We start from the raw sequence: 17228 nt of genomic DNA, 5'->3' as shown, positions 1-17228 counted from the left end.
CTTAATTTTCTATCTGTTAATCCACGGGTTATCCAGAATATCTATTTCTGTCTACAGTGTATGACATACTGCACAGATGCAGCTACAGTATGCAGACATTTAACAGATAAACTTGTATTTCCAGCGGCTCTCCTCCCAACCAGTACCCGCTGGGTGAGGTCCAGCTGACCATGCGGCACAGCTCCCAAAGGAACAAGCTCATCGTGGTGGTGCACGCCTGTCGGTAAGAACCCCTGCGGTCGCCTGCTGCGCATCCCTTTTTTCACTGTGAAAGTCCCACCAGCAAACATGCTGGGCAGCTTAGTTTAAGCGCATCATAACACGCACCGCTTCACTTTACAAGGCCCGCGACGGGACGCGGTAGCAGTGTTGTACACGGCGAGCGCTCACGACTTCAGCTCGGGGAGCATCATTTAAGGGAGACTCATCTTCGAGTGCGGCTCATGTTTCTTCCACGAACGACTCTCCCTTAAGTCCTTTAAACTCAATGTAACGCGGTTTAGGATATTAGGCCTTGGCGACGGCGTTGTTGTGCTTTGGTTTGAGCCGCGCAGAGAGGCGTGAAAACACATCAGCAAGGATTATCTTGAGCAACATGTGACTGACGGGGAAAACATTCTGCTCTGTGTGTCCTCAGTAACTTGATAGCGTTCACTAAAGACGGCTCAGACCCTTTCGTACGGCTTTATCTGCTGCCCGACAAGAGCAGGACGGGGAGGAGGAAGACCAGTACGCTGAAGAGGACCCTTAACCCTGTTTATGATCAGACGTGAGGACAAGCACCGCAGACAGTTTCCTTCTCTGTGTTTGGACATGTAAACTATGTGTTTTGAAGTGTTTCATACCTCTGAAATGTATATTTCTCTAGGAACTGTTAGATATTCCCTGAACATATGGATCGTTGACACATTAGTTATGTTAAGTTAGCTCTGAGGACCTTGTGCACCACTCTGTTAATTATGTTTACACCAACTACAGTTAAATTTTTGTTTGATTATTGGCAGCATCATAACTAATGTCAGAAATCTATAATTATTGACAAAAATCCCACTTATGGCATCTTAAAACTGAAGGGATCGGTTGCAGATTTTAACGCTGTGTGTGTGCGTGTGTGTGTGTGTGTGTGTGTGTGTGTGTCCCCATAGGTTTGAGTTCAGTGTCTCTATGGTAGAGCTTCACAGGAGGACTCTGGATGTAGCAGTGAAGAATGGAGGGAACATTCTGTCCAAACACAAAGGTCTCTTGGGAAAGGTAACTGTCAACTGAAGTGGATCTTCTGTTTTACTTGTGTGTATCCAGAAACCTAAGCCCTCGCCTACACTCTCCACTTTTTTTTTCGCCCCCCCCGTTTTCTCCCCAATTGTACTTGGCCAATTACCCTAAACTTCCCACCCGCAGACACGGCCAATTGTGTCTGTAGAGACGCCCAACCAAGCTGGAGGTAACACGGGGATTCAAACCGCCGACCCCCGTGTTGGTAGGCGGAATAGACCGCTACGCTACCCGGGCACCTGCTCTCCACTTTTATAGGGTAATTTTTCAACAGGGGGTAGCACGGTAGCACAGTGGTTAGTGTGCAGTCGCCTCACAGCAAGAAGGTCCTGGGTTTGAGCCCCAGGGTAGTCCAACCTTGGGGGTCGTCCTGAGTCGTCCGCTGTGTGGAGTTTGTATGTTCTCCCCGTGTCTGCGTGGGTTTCCTCCAGGTGCTCCAGTTTCCTCTCACAGTCCAAAGACATGTAGGTCAGGTGAATCGGCCGTACTAAATTGTGCCAAGGTGTGTTTGTGTGTGTATGTGTGTGTGTCGGCCCTGTGATGGCCTGGTGGCCTGTCCAGGGTGTCTCTCCGCCTGCCGCACAGTGACTGCTGGGATAGGCTCCAGGATTACCGCGACCCTGAGAGCGGGATAAGCGGTTTGGATAATGGATGGATAGATAGATTTTTCAACAGGTTTGTTGGAAACTGCTCAGATCTACCTGCAAAAGCGAGAAATTTGTTGTAGCCTCCCTGGCCAGGGAAGATGACCTTTGACCCGTGGCCAGTTTTTTGGGAAGGTGAATTGGAAATGATTTTGTTTTCTTGTACATTCACACAGGTGCTGGTAGATTTGAGTGGGGAAGACATATCAAAAGGATGGACACAATGGTAAACTTGTCTCATGTCATCTTTTGACTGTGTGTTGTCAAGTGATTTGTCTGGTTTGGAAGTTCATTAATTTGTGCTATATTATTTTTATGTATTCTTACCTCAGGTATGATCTCACTGAAGATGGTTCGAGAAAAAGTCTGCAGGCATGAGAAGGGCAAAAAGATCCACTCTTACATAGTGATGCAAATCCCTCTGCTGTAATATAGTGCTCTTGTTTATCTAAGGACACATTTGTTTATTGAGGCACTCCTCCGCCTCAACGACGTACCTTTTTAATACAGTTTTTGTTAAAAGTTTCAACTGAAGTTTACCTTAATTAAAAAGTTCCTGTGATTTCTCTGTCGCATACTGTTCCTAATCAGAAGATAATGCATTTTAAGGCATTAACCGTCTCGTTTGTACCTCGTCAGTGTTTACTGTAAATACGCCATGGATGAAACGTGCTCATTTGCAATGTGAAGTGGTTTTTATGGCGTTCTACCCACCATACTGTATTTCCCTGAAAGGGGGGGAAACTATTGTGCTATCACTTTCAGTTTGTTCAGATGTTGTAAAATATTCTGCAGGAATATTCTCACCAAAGGGACGGGAGGGGCCTGTTAAGTGGTTTAAAGTAGCAGCTTTTGCTTTTATCTTTTCTTTTCTTTTTCTTTTTTCCTTTTTTTTTAATTGTCATGGAGTGTTAATTGGTGGTTTACCTCTAGTTCTTCATGCTTGTCTCTGCAACCGCGAATGCACATAATGCAAAGTGTAAAATGATTACGCTGTATATTTTAGGGAGACCGTGCAATATCAGAGGCTTTCTGTTTATTTTCCTCACAAACTGGAGAGTTGGGTGTACCTGCAGTTCAGGGCTACGAACGTATATTGTGCTGTGATGTGGGATTTTAATGTGTCGCGAGAACTCAACGAGAGTTTCGATCAGCAGCGCCGAATGAAAACGAACGAAGCGAGGAACCTCCGAGGAGACACGTGGGTCATTTGGCACCGAACTCGTTTTCTGAGCAGCGTGGCTTGAATAATTTATTCGGTCGGACTGGCAGAACGGTACCGCGGGGCTTGCAGCCGGTCTCGCCGTGCAGATCCGATCCGGCTCTCCTGCGGATCTCAAACACCCGTGTCCCGCTTTTCTTGTCATCGATCCTGTGCCTTAAAAAGACACTATGTAACTTTTGGCATCTTGAAGTTATACTTTTGAACGACGAAGCAGCCCGAAGGCTTTCGAAGAATAAACAGTTTCTCTCGAGGTTGGTGTGGTTTGTTTGTTTTTAAAAAAATTAATTTTGCGCTCGAGCCTTTTTGGCACGCGTAGTCCAGCCGCACGCGATGACGCCACGTGCCTTGAGTCTTTCTTTTTTTTTTAAATGAGAAAACATGCATAAGACGTATTTTTATTTACATATTTACATAAATATGTGCTTAATCGTTAGAACAAGAAAAAAACGCAAGACATTCAACTAGAGTTTAAAACACATAGATAAGACGGGAAAAATAGTGAGGTAACCTGTAGGCAGTGGCGCCCCCAAGGGGTGGCCAGGGGTGGCCGCCACCCTGATACTATCCCAGCCCCCCCCCCGCTGGCCCCCCCAGCCATGAGTCGCATATACAGAATCTACTACTACTTTCGGCTGCTCCCGTTAGGGGTCGCCACAGCGGATCATCCGGTCTTATTTATGATCCGCATATTTGATTTGGCAAAGATTTTACGCCGGATCCCCTTCCTGACGCAACCCTCCCCATTTGTCCGGGCTTGGGACCGGCACTAAGGATGCACTGGCTTGTGCGTCCTCAGTGGCTGGGTTAGTCGCATATACAGAATATGCTTCTGATTATGCAGAATATGCTTCTATCTGATATTTTACATTAGGTGCTGTTCATTTAAATCAATAATGTATATTTTTCTTAACTCTCATATTGACAGTTTTCAACTAGCCTACAGTATACTACAACAGCATCGTTAGAATTCCCGAAATTTGGTCATGGCTTTTGGTTTTGGTGTGCCACCCCAAGATTTTCAGTGGCCCCATTTTGGCCCCCCCTATGAAAAATTTCTGGGGGCGCCACTGCCTGTAGGCTCTGCCTACAGATAGGCATAAACAGATACATAAACGTAGCACAAAAGGTAAGGAAATTTGTGTTTGGCAGATTATTTCTTTGTTGTAACAATGCTTCTTGGCAATAAATCTCATATCAGGCAGCTGATAGGCAGCACCTGGGGTACCAGAAGCTCAAAACAGGAGTCAACAGCAGCAGCAAGATGAGCTGTTTGGCATTGGCAGAGGAGATTTGGCAAATTTCTCACGAGCGCAACCCACATCCTCAGCTCTGCTGCTCATCCCACAAATGTATTGTAGCGAGATTCGGGGGACAACGCAACCGCAGGAAGTGCCGCGGCCGGGAAGCGAACCCGTACCGCCCGCACCGCCCGCACCGCAGGAGACGTCGCTAACCGCTCGACTAAAGGGTCAGACCCAGCGGCCAGCGTGTCTTCTAATCCATGCACGTTACAGTACGTTCCTTACAAATGTGGCGCCATTTAAAGGGGAAATAAACAGGCTTTCCAACGGTATAAGATTCATTGCCAAGACGCATTTTTACAACAAAGACATCATCTACCAAACACACATTCCCTTACTTTTTGTGCTAAGTATAGCTATACGGGTCCATTATGCTGTGGCCGTGCCTTGAGTCCGAGTGGCCAAGATTTAAAAGTGCTTGGCGCCATCTAGTGTTGATACTGCTAATAGCAACGCGTTAAAGCCGGAAGTGGCGGAAGAATCAAAATTTGCGCGGGTTTCCCCGCACCCCCGACCTAAACCAGACTGCTGTGGGCGCCCGTCGCGCCGTTGGCTCGCCGGTTCGTAAGCAAGAAGGTGAGAAACGCAGCTGTTGTGGTGCTCGTTTGGGTAAGAACATTTAATACGTCGTGTTTCATCTTCCCAGTAAGTTTTGGGGGGGGGGGTGGGTTGTATTGCCCGGTAACCTTTGCCGATAACGTCATACGTTACCCGCCTCTCTGACACCCCGCTGTGTTGATTCTGTGTACAGGGACGGTGCCTCGCTTGGTAAACGAGCAACAACAGTAACCCTCGTCTCACATGAGTCCCATTCTGTGGACCGACAAGGGACGCGTAACGTCTAGTTAACCGTGACCCGGAAAAGCCCTCACCGACATGTCAAAGCGAGAGGCGTTTTTTGACGCCGCCTGCAAAGAAAACGTAGGCGGCTTCCTGCGCTTCGTCCAGCTACACGTGAGTAACGCCGCGCGGCGTATTTAACCAGTATTCCGTCAAAACCCGCGACCGCTGAGAATCGTAACCGTAGTCGTGTGCCGTACACGAAGCGCCACTTCATAGTCGCCACTAGATGGCGATGTTGAAGCGCGACCGCTCTCCCGGATGGCGAACCCAAAAAGCCACGCTTAAACTTGACCAGGAGGAGTTGGAAGTGTCCTCCAGTCTGCCGTCAGACCCCCTTAATTGATACCGAGTCGGTGCCGGTCAATGGTCTGCTGAGGCTGACGACAACGTTTTTGTATACCTGTTCTGGGGATACTGTGCTCCAAGTTTGTTTTCATTGTCGCCTTGCATGTTTTAAATTATTTTTTTTATTTTATTGAGCAGAAGGTCTCATCAGACCCCTTCGATGTGGAGGAAGTGGTGCAGGAGCTGCCCTGGGACCAGAGAGCGGCTCTGTGGGGCCGACTGGCCACACTTCTCCAGCATGTCTTACTGGAGCTCCCCCCAGAGCAGTGGGGCTCTGTACCGAAGAAGGACAGGATGGAGAGCGGGGAGGAGGCCAAAGACCCTGTGAGTTCACCTCAGTCCATCCATCCATCTACTACTACTACTACTACTCCCGTTAGGAGTCGCCACAGCGGATCATCCGTTTCCATTTCTTCCTGTCTTCTGCGTCTTCCTCTGTCACACCAGCCACCTGCATGTCCTCCCTCACCACATCCTTAAACCTACTCTTTGGCCTTCCTCTTTTCCTCTTCCCTGGCAGCTCCATATTCAGCAGTCCATCATCCTTCCAAGTTATTGTCCCAATAATTGTCATAAAGCCAGGAAAGTTGGCATTGTTTTTTTATGTTTGTATTGTCAAAGGAAGTTGAATCAGTTCATTTGGACACAACGTTTATTGATAGAAACGTTTCATCACTCATCTAAGTGACCTCTTCAGTCTAAACTGACTGCAGGTATCCCCACCCTTATAAACAAAACAGGGGAGCGCTACCAACACGGGGATCTCCAAATTTGAATCCCCTTGTTACCTCCAGCTTGGTTGAGTGTCTCTACAGACACAATTGGCTGTGTCTGTGGGTGGGAAGTTGGATGTGAATGTGTGTCCTGGTCGTTGCACTAGTGCTTCCTTTAGTCAGTCGGGGCGCCTGTTCGGGGGCGATGGGGAACTGGGGAGAATGGCATGATCCTCCCACACACTACATCCCCCGGCGTAAGTCCTCACTGTCAGGTAAAAAGAAGCGGCTGGTGACTCCACATGTATCGGAGGAGGCATGTGGTAGTCTGCTGCCCTCCCTGGATCAGCAGAGGGGGTGGAGCAGCAACTAGGACGGCTCGGAAGAGTGGGTTAATTGGCCAAGTACAATTGGGGAGAAAAAAAAGGGAAAATCCCCCCCCAAAAAAAACCAACAACAATACAGTGGCATGACCGAAACCAACGACCAGTTTCATATGCAAATATGGTTGTGACCATTAACTAGAGTTTCAATGGCCATGTGTACTATTCACAGAGGATTTGGGAATGTTTGCCTCACAGCATTGTAAGATGGCGACAGATGTATTCTTAGCCCCCCCCCCCACTCGGTTCAGGGATGGTTGTCTCTCTTCGCATAGATGACCTCTTTGACTCCCCATTCAAACCAGCATCCCTCCCTATCAAGTATGTGCACATCCTGATCCTTGAACGAGTGGCCACTGGCCTGTTAGATGGGTGTGGACTGCAAAGTCCTGGCCTGACGTGTTAGCTCTTCTGTGTTGTTCCTTCCTCTTGGCCAGCGTCTGTTTAGTTTCCCCGATGTACAAGCCTAAGAGTACATCTGTCGTCATCTTACAATGCTGTGATTGCAAATATTCCCAAATCCTCTGTGAATAGTACACATGGCCACTGAAACTATAGTTAATAGTCACGCCTATTTTCATATGAAACTGATTGTTGGTTTTGGTCACTATGTAACTGTATTGTTTATAAGGGTGGGGATATCTGCAGTTAGTTTGGACTGAAGAGGTCACTTCGATGAGTGATGAAACGTTTCTGTCAATAACCGTTGTGTCCAGATGAACTGATTCAACTTTCTTGGACTTTCTTACCTGGATTATTGAGCATGCATCAAGACATGTTTGTATTACATCCAGAGAGCCTAAGGGGATGAGGTGCACACACCCTCAGATAGACTTTATCATGTATCACAATAGTTAGATCGTGAAAATGGTGTGTAGTTTTGTTTTGTTTTTTAGCCCAGATAGATAATATAGTAAATATCACATAAACAATATTTGGATCACCGGTGCTGAATATGCTTAATATGTGTAGTCTCTACCAAAGTTCAGTGCCTTGAATTTTGGTAGAGACTACACAGAGCCAATGCAGGTGATCCTGATAGGGTGGATTCATCTCTTTATTTACAATTTACAGAAACACACCCAGCAACAATAATTATTATCAAACTTGTCTTAAAAGTGCCTCAATGAATATTGAACTAATCCTCTCTGTTTCATATTTATATCTATAAACAACTGCTATGCTAAAACCATTTAATACTAATACATGTTAACAAAACCTGAAACAGGGAAAAGTACCAAGTCACAACAGGTGACATTTGGCAACAGGCGACATTTGGCAACAGGCTATCACAATAGGAGGGCCAAAAATAGAAAAGACCACTACAAAGCAAAGACATTAGGTAATTGTCCAATCTGACATATCACCATAGATTTTTGCCCGCTTATGCTCTGTTTTTGTATGTATGTGACCACATGTTGTCCTTCTTTGTTTACATTTTTTATGTATTTGTTTATCTTTTTCAGAAACACGTTATGTCTGTTGTGGAGGGCGTGACACTGGTGGTGACTTTGTCTGTAAATGTCCTGCAAGATGGTGACACATATAGCACTCTGCTGGACTGTGCTGATAGGCTTCATGGTAGGCCTTAGTCTCCGTTTATTTTCTGCGTTCGCTTGCTCTTTTCAAAGAAAATTTTCTTTTTACTTTTTAAGTGTTTTGATGCATGCTCAATAATCCAGGTAAGAAAATCAAAGGAGGTTAAATCAGTTCATCTGGATACAATGTTTATCGACAGATACGTTTCACTACTCAGCTCAGGTCACTTAGTTAGAGTGATGAAATAATAATAATAATAAATCAATCTTTTTTAGCGCTTTTCTAAAACTCAAAGTCCCTTTACAATAAACGGGGTGAAACAAGACAACAGATAAACATAGCACAAACATACAGGGGTGGATGGGAAGGGGGGCTACGAGAGGGAGAAGCGGCAGTCACACACGACGCCAGCAGTACTCTCCCACTTAAACACATACAAAAGGGCAAGAAAAAAAAAAACGACAGCTCTGTGGATGATCTTCTGTAGGGGTTTACTCCCGTAAGCCTATTCCTCTCCTGAGGTATCCACTAAGCAGTGGCACTATTTAACCCATAGCTGAGGGCTGGTTCATAGGCATCAGAATATCCACACACCGGTGGGCCTGCGTACCGCACATCTAGGGGCCAGACCTCCGAGTCCCTTGTAGTTCAGCCAGGGTCCAAGGTGTACCCGGTTACCGTGTGTTTCCACGAGGAGGCACTACATAGGACTTGGTGTTGGGAGAGGCTATGTACTGGCAGGGAGAGACTTATGTGCTCGGCTCTCCTGTTCGCATTTCTGCTAGCCAGCGGTGAAGGCTAAGAGTGAGACGTGACAGGCACAGAACACTACACCAACACACTAGATGCTTCACAACAACCTGACTTCTTACACAAGAATGTCAGACACACAAATGATGAAATGAATCTGTCAACAAAAGTATCCAGATGAACTGATTCAACCTTCTTTGATTACTTTTTAAAATGATTAAAGGGTAGTTGATCACACTTTCTCTCTGTCGTTGTTTCTCATCCCCAGATGTTTTGGCCTCAATGCCTGTCTCAGAGGCACCACTCCAGCTCTGCATCCAGAAACTGTGTGAGGCCTGGTGGAAGAAAGGACTGCAGGAGAAGGAAAAGTTTGGCCGTACCGCTTTCCTCGTCTCTCTGCAGAAGAGCTTCATTCTGAAGAAACCGGTAAATTGCATCAGCTCGGTTCTGTGTGACTTCTTAAGGGGGTGAGGACATCCCATTTGTCTTCTTAAAGTTTGTAGTGCTTTATTGAAACAGTAGGAAAATGGGAAAGGAAATGTTAGAGGAGTGAAAGATCTGTGAAGGTTTAGCTGCTTGGCCGTGTCCAGGTTAGGTGTTGTGTGTTTGTGGACTAAGTAGCCTTAAGTTCACCATAGAGGCTGGCTTAAAATTGTAGACCCCAAACAACTTGATTGTTCTACTGTCCTCAGTGGAAAAGAACCATACTGAGCACACTTAAAACATGTTGTTTTAACTTGCAAAATGGCAGCCGCTACAAGTTCATACTAGTATAGATTTTAGTAAAAGAAACGAGTGATTCAAAGAGATGGCTGGTCTCGCAGGCACCAGGTCTTAGGGGATTTGATGCTTATTCCTCTGTGTTATGTATGTTGTCAGGGGTCGGAGATTCAGAGACTGTGGGTTCTTCATGATGTGCTTCTCGGGCTGGATTTCACATCAGAGGACAACAAGCATATCATCAACCTGCTGTTACAGTGCTTCCTTTGTACCAGTTACATCAGAAATGATGATGTGAGTAGAATGGGATTCTGTGCGTTTTGTGTGTGTCTAGGTGTGTGTTTATAGCTCACTGTCACCGAGTTCGTTTCCATTTTGTGACAGGGAAAGCGGTTCCTGGTGTTTCTCTTCAGCTGGCACATCAACTTCATCTGGATGATCCATGGCACCATCAAAAATCAGCTGGAGTTCCTTTCCAAGTAAGATGCTTTCTTTTATCTAGGGCTTACTGTATGGAATAGGGCATCCATCCATTATCCGAACCGCTTATCCTGCTCTCAGGGTCACGGGGATGCTGGAGCCTATCCCAGCAGTTATTGGGCGGCAGGTGGGGAGAGTGGCTACTCGAGACCGCCAATAGGCGATACGATCGCCAGGGGACGGTAGGAGTAGGAAGGGGTGGGGGGCGTCACGGCACACCAGTGAAATGCCAGCATGGACGACTTGGGCTTGGTATCAAAGAGTGTAGTAGTAGTATATTTATTAATTTTATTACATTATTTTCTGTTTAGTATTTTTTTAAATTATTGATGTTAGAATTTAACTGGATTAAATATTTTGATTAATCATCTTGAGTGTGGCTCAGTGCCTGGAGCGTTGAAATAATTGGACTTTTAGGCTTTCTGCAAGCAATACAGTTAAAGTTACGTGAATAAACTTTTATAAAAGAGTGTGAACATTGTATTTTAAAATATTTAAACATTGAAAAAAATCCATTTAATAACAGTGTCTCCTATTCATACAATGACTCCCTTTTTTTAAAAAGTCTGTGTCTGTGCTTGGTGCGACAATATCGCAGCATCACGTTCTGTTTAACATTATTATCTTATTATATTTAATACCACAATCCAAATCATATCCATAATTTTTAACTACTCTTATAGAGCTTAGAGCAAAGTTTTTGGTGAGCAGGTATATGGAGAACGGAGAGGCGGGGTGTTAGAGCCATAGAAAAGAGACGGCGAACTGGTTTGTAATTAAGGATTTAAAAATCACTCATGTTGATTAATGGGGCTCAGCGGGCAGGCATGCCGCTCCACCAGAAACATCTAAATGCACAGTAGGGTGCAGATTCTAGAGATTACTTTTATAACATATTAGTTCTGATAGTAAGTTAGTTATCAGTGTAGGAAAAACCAATCATCGGATCATCCCTTCAATCGTCGATATACGCTCAGATCGCAAATCAGCACAAGCCTATAGAGGAGGGTTTTGGTGTCTTGCAAAGGGACACTTGAATAAAACAGATGACACTAATAGGGACTTAAACCTTGTTCCTTCTATCAAAGGATGGTCTCTGCTCACTCGCCATAGGATTACCCTCCTGCCGCAGGCTTTTGATCTCCAGTAGGATCTCATGCTGAAACAAATAAATGTTTTTTTTGCGCTTCTCTTAAGGACACTGGTCAACCATATTGCAGAGATCTACTTTAGAGCGTGGAAGAAGGCTTCTGGGGACTTCCAAGAGAAGATTGAGAGCATCTGCATTCAAAACTTGATGGAGCATGCTATTCTGCTTCATAGAGCATCTGCTGCCCATGCCAAAGTCAGACAGGTAGACCGGTGTTGACATCCTTGACAGCCAAGTGGGACACTCATTTAGAGTATAGTATAGAGTATACTTTAGAATACTTCCATAGTGTACATAGATTACCAACACTATATACTTTACTCTATCATGTTCTTTCTGCATTAAATCTACTTTCTAAAGTACTGTAAGTGTCTTAATCTCTAATGTCCTCCATTCTGTACTCAGATTGTGAGCTACTTCCACAAGAGGAAGGGCTGCAATCAGGTGGACAAGATGCTCTACATTCTCTACAAGCCGATTCTGTGGAGAGCCCTTAGCGTAAGGCCACAGATTTACTGCTCCATTTCACCACTCTTTCAGCTCCTTCGCTGTAACTCAGTATGTTTTAATCTTTGAATGTAAAGTGTAATGTGCGGACAATAATTTCTCTCTGTGTCCCTTGACTTCGTCAGGCTCCAAACTTTGAGGTGCGTGCCAATGCCACCTTCCTTTTCACTGAGGCCTTTGCAGTCCATGACCCGGGTGAGGGCAGTGACAGTATAAATCAAACTATTCAGAAGCAACTGGACACACTGATGGTAAGTGCCATTCAAGCTCCTCTGGGGCAGAGACTGAGAAACCGTATTACATGGAAGGAAGGTACCGGATGTACAAGCAGGTTAATTCGGTCATATGGAGAGTGCACAGGGTAACATACATCTTATAATGATTATAAATAGTCACAACATGTACTAATCCTGGAGGTACACCCTGGAACAAACCTTGATCCTCAATCTAAAATATCAAATTTTTCTATCTTGAAGGATGTGACACATCCAAATGTGCTTACAGAGTGTTAAAAACAAGCAGACATGGACTTGTGACATTTCATAGTTAAATGTCCAACATTTCATAGACCACTTCCTGTAACATTTTGCAAAACATTATGGGCTCACTTATGGAAGAAGAATCAATAGACGAAGAAGAAGAGTTAATTTGTCTCGAGCAAATGGCAACAAGGACAGTTAGGAGGTGGTACATGACACCATTTAATGTAGATTAAAGAAAGTTGAATCAGTTCATCTGGATACAATGTTTATTGACATATGTTTCATCACTCATTTAAGTGACTTCTTCAGTCTAAACTAACTGCAGGTATCCCCACCCCTTATAAACAATACAGTTGCATAACGACTGAAACTGACCAATTTCATATGCAAATTTGGGTGTGACCATTAACTAGAGTTTCAACAATCAAAAGGCTCTGATGTCCTATCCAGGGACACCGCCTAGCCATTGGTTCAGATTTGTTGACGGTACCTCGGTTAAAATTAAATCTCAGGGCAGCAGTGGCAGCTGGTGCTAACAATTTTTGGAGGGGGGGCGCAATTTACCTTGGTGCTGTGCCAAGGTAAATTGCGCCCCCCCCCCCCCCCCCAAAAAAAATTGTTAGCACCAGCCACCACTGCAGGGCAATACCACATTTCACCGACCACATTAACTCTGTGGACACCACATCAAGTACACCAGGAAGGATGTGAAAAATGACAGGTTAGCCTTCTTAGACTGAAATTGCAATTGGTGATGGGAACATTTGATTGTTGATGTTTACCGTAAACCAACACATACTGATCAGGTTTGATTCATCATCCACTGAAGCACAAACTAGGAGTCATCAGGAAGCTGTACCACCGAGTTGACAAGGTCTCCACCTACACAGCGGCTGAGGAAGGGGAGAAATCCCACATTAAACAGGCCCTGGTTAAGTGTGGTTATCCTAACTGGGCGTTAGTCAAAGCCAGGAAGATGCCCAATCGAAGAGAGAAGGACAACAGCTTCCTAAGCGTAAACGAGTCATAATTGCGTATGTGGCAGGAGTGTTGAAAAAGCTGAGACGCGTATTTTACAAATTCTGCATCTCAGTTGCTTTCAAATCCCAAAACACACTGCGCCAGAAGTTGGTCCACCCCAAGGATCGGGTCCCCTGGCACAAACAGAGCAATATAGTGTATGCTGTTAAGTTCCAGGAGGATTGCCATGACTTATACATTGGGGAAACTAAACAGATGCTGGCCAAGAGAACGGCACAACACAGGAGAGCTAACATGTCAGGCCAGGACTCCACAGTCTACACCCATCTACAGGCCAGTGGCCACTCTTTCAAGAATGAGGATATGCACAACCTTGATCGGGAGGAACGCTAGTTTGAACGGGGAGTGAAAGAGGGCATCTATGTTGAGAGGGAACGACCATCCGTGAACCGGGGGGGAGGGGGGCTAAGAGTACATCTGTCACCATCTTTCAACTGTAATTGCAAACATTCCCAAATCCTCTGAATAGTACACACATGGCCATCAAAACTCTAGTTTATGGTCGCACCCATTTTTGTGCATGAAACTGGTCGTTGGTTTTGGTCTGTCGCCATTTTACAATGCTGTGATTGCAACATTCCCTAATCCTCTTTGAATAGTACGCATGGCCGTCGAAACTCTAGTTAGTGTCACACCCATATTTGCATATGAAACTGGTCGTTGGTCTTGGTCGTTATACAACTGTATTGTTTAAAAGGGATGGGGATTCCTGCAGTCAGTTTAGACTGAAGAGGTCACTTAAATGCCCCTTTTCCACTACATGGTACCGGCTCAACTCGACTCGACTTTTTCGTTTTCTATTATTGGAAAGTACCGGCATTTTGGTAACTGTTACCACTTTTCTGGTACCGCCTTTGTTGAGGTTCCAAAAAAAAAAAAAAAACTGGAGCAGGTACCAAAATCAATGCAGACCAGCTACACTGAGGGGGTACTGTTACGGTAATGGAAAACGACACTGCGAGTCATGCCGGTACCATGTAGTGTTAAAGGGGCATTAGTTGAGTGATGAAACGTATCTGTCAATAAACATTGTATCCAGATGAAGTGATTCAACCTTCTTTGGTTTTCTTAACAGGATTATTGAGCATGCATCAAGACATTTAGCAAGATTTCAACACGCTATCGTCAGACTTGTCTTTATGCATGCTTAATAATCCAGGTAAGAAAATCAAAGAAAGTTGCATCAGTTCATCTAGACCAGTTTATTGAGAGAAACGTTTCATCACTCATCTAAGTGACCTCTTCAGTCTCAACTGACGGCAGGCATCCACAGCCTTATTGTGGTAACTTTTTTAATGTATGTCCATACAAATGAACTGTGTGTTTGTGTGTGATATATATATATATATAAATCCAGTGAGTCAAGTAAATTCTTTGAGACGGTACAAGCCTGTTTCATGCCATACACAGTCATCAGCTGTCAATAAAGCTACTTATAAATAAATAATAAAGTAACTTAATAATAATTATAAAAAATAATAAAGTAGCTTAATAAAGTAGCTGATGATTTCTTATGGCATGAAACAGGCTTGTACTGTCATAAAGAATTTACTGACTCGCTGGATTATTTTGCTTTTGTTGAGCACTTTCTACCGTTGAGTGTTTCTTTAAACATATATATATATATATATATATATATATATATATATATAGATATGTGTTTGTGTGTGTGTGTATATATATATAAAGCAAGAGTGTATGTTTGTATGTTCGCTTAAAACTCCAGAAATACTCATTGTAGAACAAAAAGAAAGGTATCTTTAGAATCAGCACTTTTCAAGGATTGCACAGTGCGAAAAATATTTCAAAAACCTAGTAAAAAAAATTTTTATTTGCGAAATTGACTTTATTTTGTCGCAAGTGCTAGCTCTTTCTTTCCGGTCATCTAAGCCTCTCTCTTCTCTCTCGATTACCCAGGTGTACTATAACTCACGAACCACGGCAATACCTACAGGTCGATGATATATATGTGTATATATATAATCTTTCTTTTTCTCTTATCTTTCTATATATATAAAGCAAGAGTGTATGTTTGTATGTTCGCTTAAAACTCCAGAAATACTCACTGTAGAACAAAAAGAAAGGTATTTATATATATATATATATATATATATATATATATATATATATATATATATATATATATATATATATATATATATATATATAAAGCAAGAGTGTATGTTTGTATGTTCACTTAACACTCCAGAAATACTCATCGTAGAACAAAAAGAAAGGTGTCTTTAGAATCAGCACTTTCCAAGGATTGCACAGTTCGAAAAATATTTCAAAAACCAACTAAAATTTTTTATTTATTTGCGAAATTTAGTTTATTTTGTGGCAAAATGTGGTATCTTTTTGATATTCGATGCCATACGTTGTTACATCATATCAAAGGAATTTTTCAGCCTCTATGCCAGGATTATTAGTGCAGATTGTCACCCTGGATTAACAGGGCTCACCACTCTCACTCTTGCAGTTGCAAGAGTGAGAGTGGTGAGCACTCTTAACTTACTTATCACAAAGCACATGACAATATTTTGTTGCCACAACACATGCAACATGGTTTACCCTGAGGCGCTTGAGCACTGAACGATTAACACATACATTGGCAAAGAAGCTTGATGAATGGATTGAAAATGATATTTGGTCATTTTCATTAATAACATTAGTTTATTCGACATTCGTTTATCACATGTATCGTATCATAAATTATCCTATATTTCATCATCGATTATATTGTAAAGATCAGATCGTGTTGGTTGTTTTGGTGAGAACATTTTCCCCGCACAACGCCGGGTACCTCTGCTAGTATTTATATATGTGTGTGTGTTTTTAAAGAAATATCTGATTTATGCATCTAGAACACCTGTCTGTTGTCATCAGGTTCTTCTGGATGACCCTCACCCCCTGGTGCGCTCCACAGCTACCCTGGGAGTTTGTAAGATCCTGGCTGGATGCTGGGAGCTCCTTCCCGCGACTGTCATCACAGATTTCTTGAAGAAGCTGGTGATAGAGCTGGCAGCTGACACCAGCTCCCCGGACGTCCGTTGCGCCGTCTTCAAGGTGTGAAAAGTACCTTTTATCTATTCAAATGCTTCCAAGTGCCAACTATGTTTTGGAATTTATGGCAATGCTAATGCATACCCCCCCATTTTTTTTTCCTATACTCATGGCTGGTTTGCTGTGTCTTCCAGTGCCTGGCTATTGTCCTGGACAATCCTCTCAGCCATCCACTGTTGGAAAAACTCTTGCCAGCTCTGAAATACAGCCTTCATGATAACTCGGAGAGAGTCCGCATAGCTTTCCTTGATCTCCTTATCAAGGTCAAAGCAGTGCGTGCTGCCAAGGTAAGTCTGCAGGTGTTTTCCTGTTTGCCCAATATAAGAAACAGTTTCCAGTAAGTTTGCTCTGAAGCCTGTTGGGTGTCTGAGTGTTTTGACATGATTTATAAAGGTCTTTTCATTGAACCTTTTGGCCTCTTAAGGTAATGGCTGCATTTAAAAAATCGACCTCAGTAGCCTAATTTTACAATTTTGCACCCCAACTGTCCAGTTTTGGGATGTGTGTAACATGGACCACCTACTGGCCCGCTTGGCCGTGGACTCCAAGCCAGTTTCCAAGCGCATTGTCAACCTCCTGTTCAAGTCCTTCTTCCCCGTCAATGAAGCGGAGGTGGAGTGGTGCAATCGCTGCATTACCCTCATCCAGATGAACCGAAAGGCTGCCAGGAAGTTCTATCAGCTTGCCTACATATACACGGCGCCCACCAACATAGGTAAGTCCAGCCCACGGCCACTGCTGTTGTCATGAAGCATGGCTTGTGCCAAACA

The 17228-nt window shown here is 43.9% G+C and overlaps 2 protein-coding genes across 2 annotated transcripts in view; both read left to right on the top strand.

The window, feature by feature from the left end:
• The window catches only part of esyt2b (extended synaptotagmin-like protein 2b), a 40277-nt gene extending 37983 nt beyond the window's left edge, over positions 1–2294 (top strand). The window contains exons 20-24 of the mRNA XM_056299233.1: positions 125–223; positions 638–769; positions 1146–1251; positions 2093–2142; positions 2249–2294. Of these exons, the coding sequence (XP_056155208.1) occupies positions 125–223; positions 638–769; positions 1146–1251; positions 2093–2142; positions 2249–2294 (433 nt within the window). The remainder of the gene's footprint in view (positions 1–124; positions 224–637; positions 770–1145; positions 1252–2092; positions 2143–2248) is intronic.
• Positions 2295–4951: 2657 nt separating this feature from the next.
• The window catches only part of ncapg2 (non-SMC condensin II complex, subunit G2), a 35674-nt gene continuing 23397 nt past the window's right edge, over positions 4952–17228 (top strand). Inside the window, exons 1-13 of the mRNA XM_056299746.1 lie at positions 4952–5051; positions 5194–5396; positions 5769–5954; positions 8193–8307; positions 9284–9441; positions 9895–10029; positions 10120–10214; positions 11413–11569; positions 11771–11863; positions 11998–12123; positions 16282–16461; positions 16593–16745; positions 16951–17173. Coding sequence (XP_056155721.1) covers positions 5319–5396; positions 5769–5954; positions 8193–8307; positions 9284–9441; positions 9895–10029; positions 10120–10214; positions 11413–11569; positions 11771–11863; positions 11998–12123; positions 16282–16461; positions 16593–16745; positions 16951–17173 — 1699 coding nt within the window. The 5' untranslated portion in view covers positions 4952–5051; positions 5194–5318. The remainder of the gene's footprint in view (positions 5052–5193; positions 5397–5768; positions 5955–8192; positions 8308–9283; positions 9442–9894; positions 10030–10119; positions 10215–11412; positions 11570–11770; positions 11864–11997; positions 12124–16281; positions 16462–16592; positions 16746–16950; positions 17174–17228) is intronic.

The sequence above is a fragment of the Lampris incognitus genome, chromosome 19 (assembly GCF_029633865.1).
Source record: "Lampris incognitus isolate fLamInc1 chromosome 19, fLamInc1.hap2, whole genome shotgun sequence".
Classification (NCBI taxonomy): domain Eukaryota; kingdom Metazoa; phylum Chordata; class Actinopteri; order Lampriformes; family Lampridae; genus Lampris; species Lampris incognitus.
This window is presented reverse-complemented; position numbering and strand designations above follow the sequence as displayed.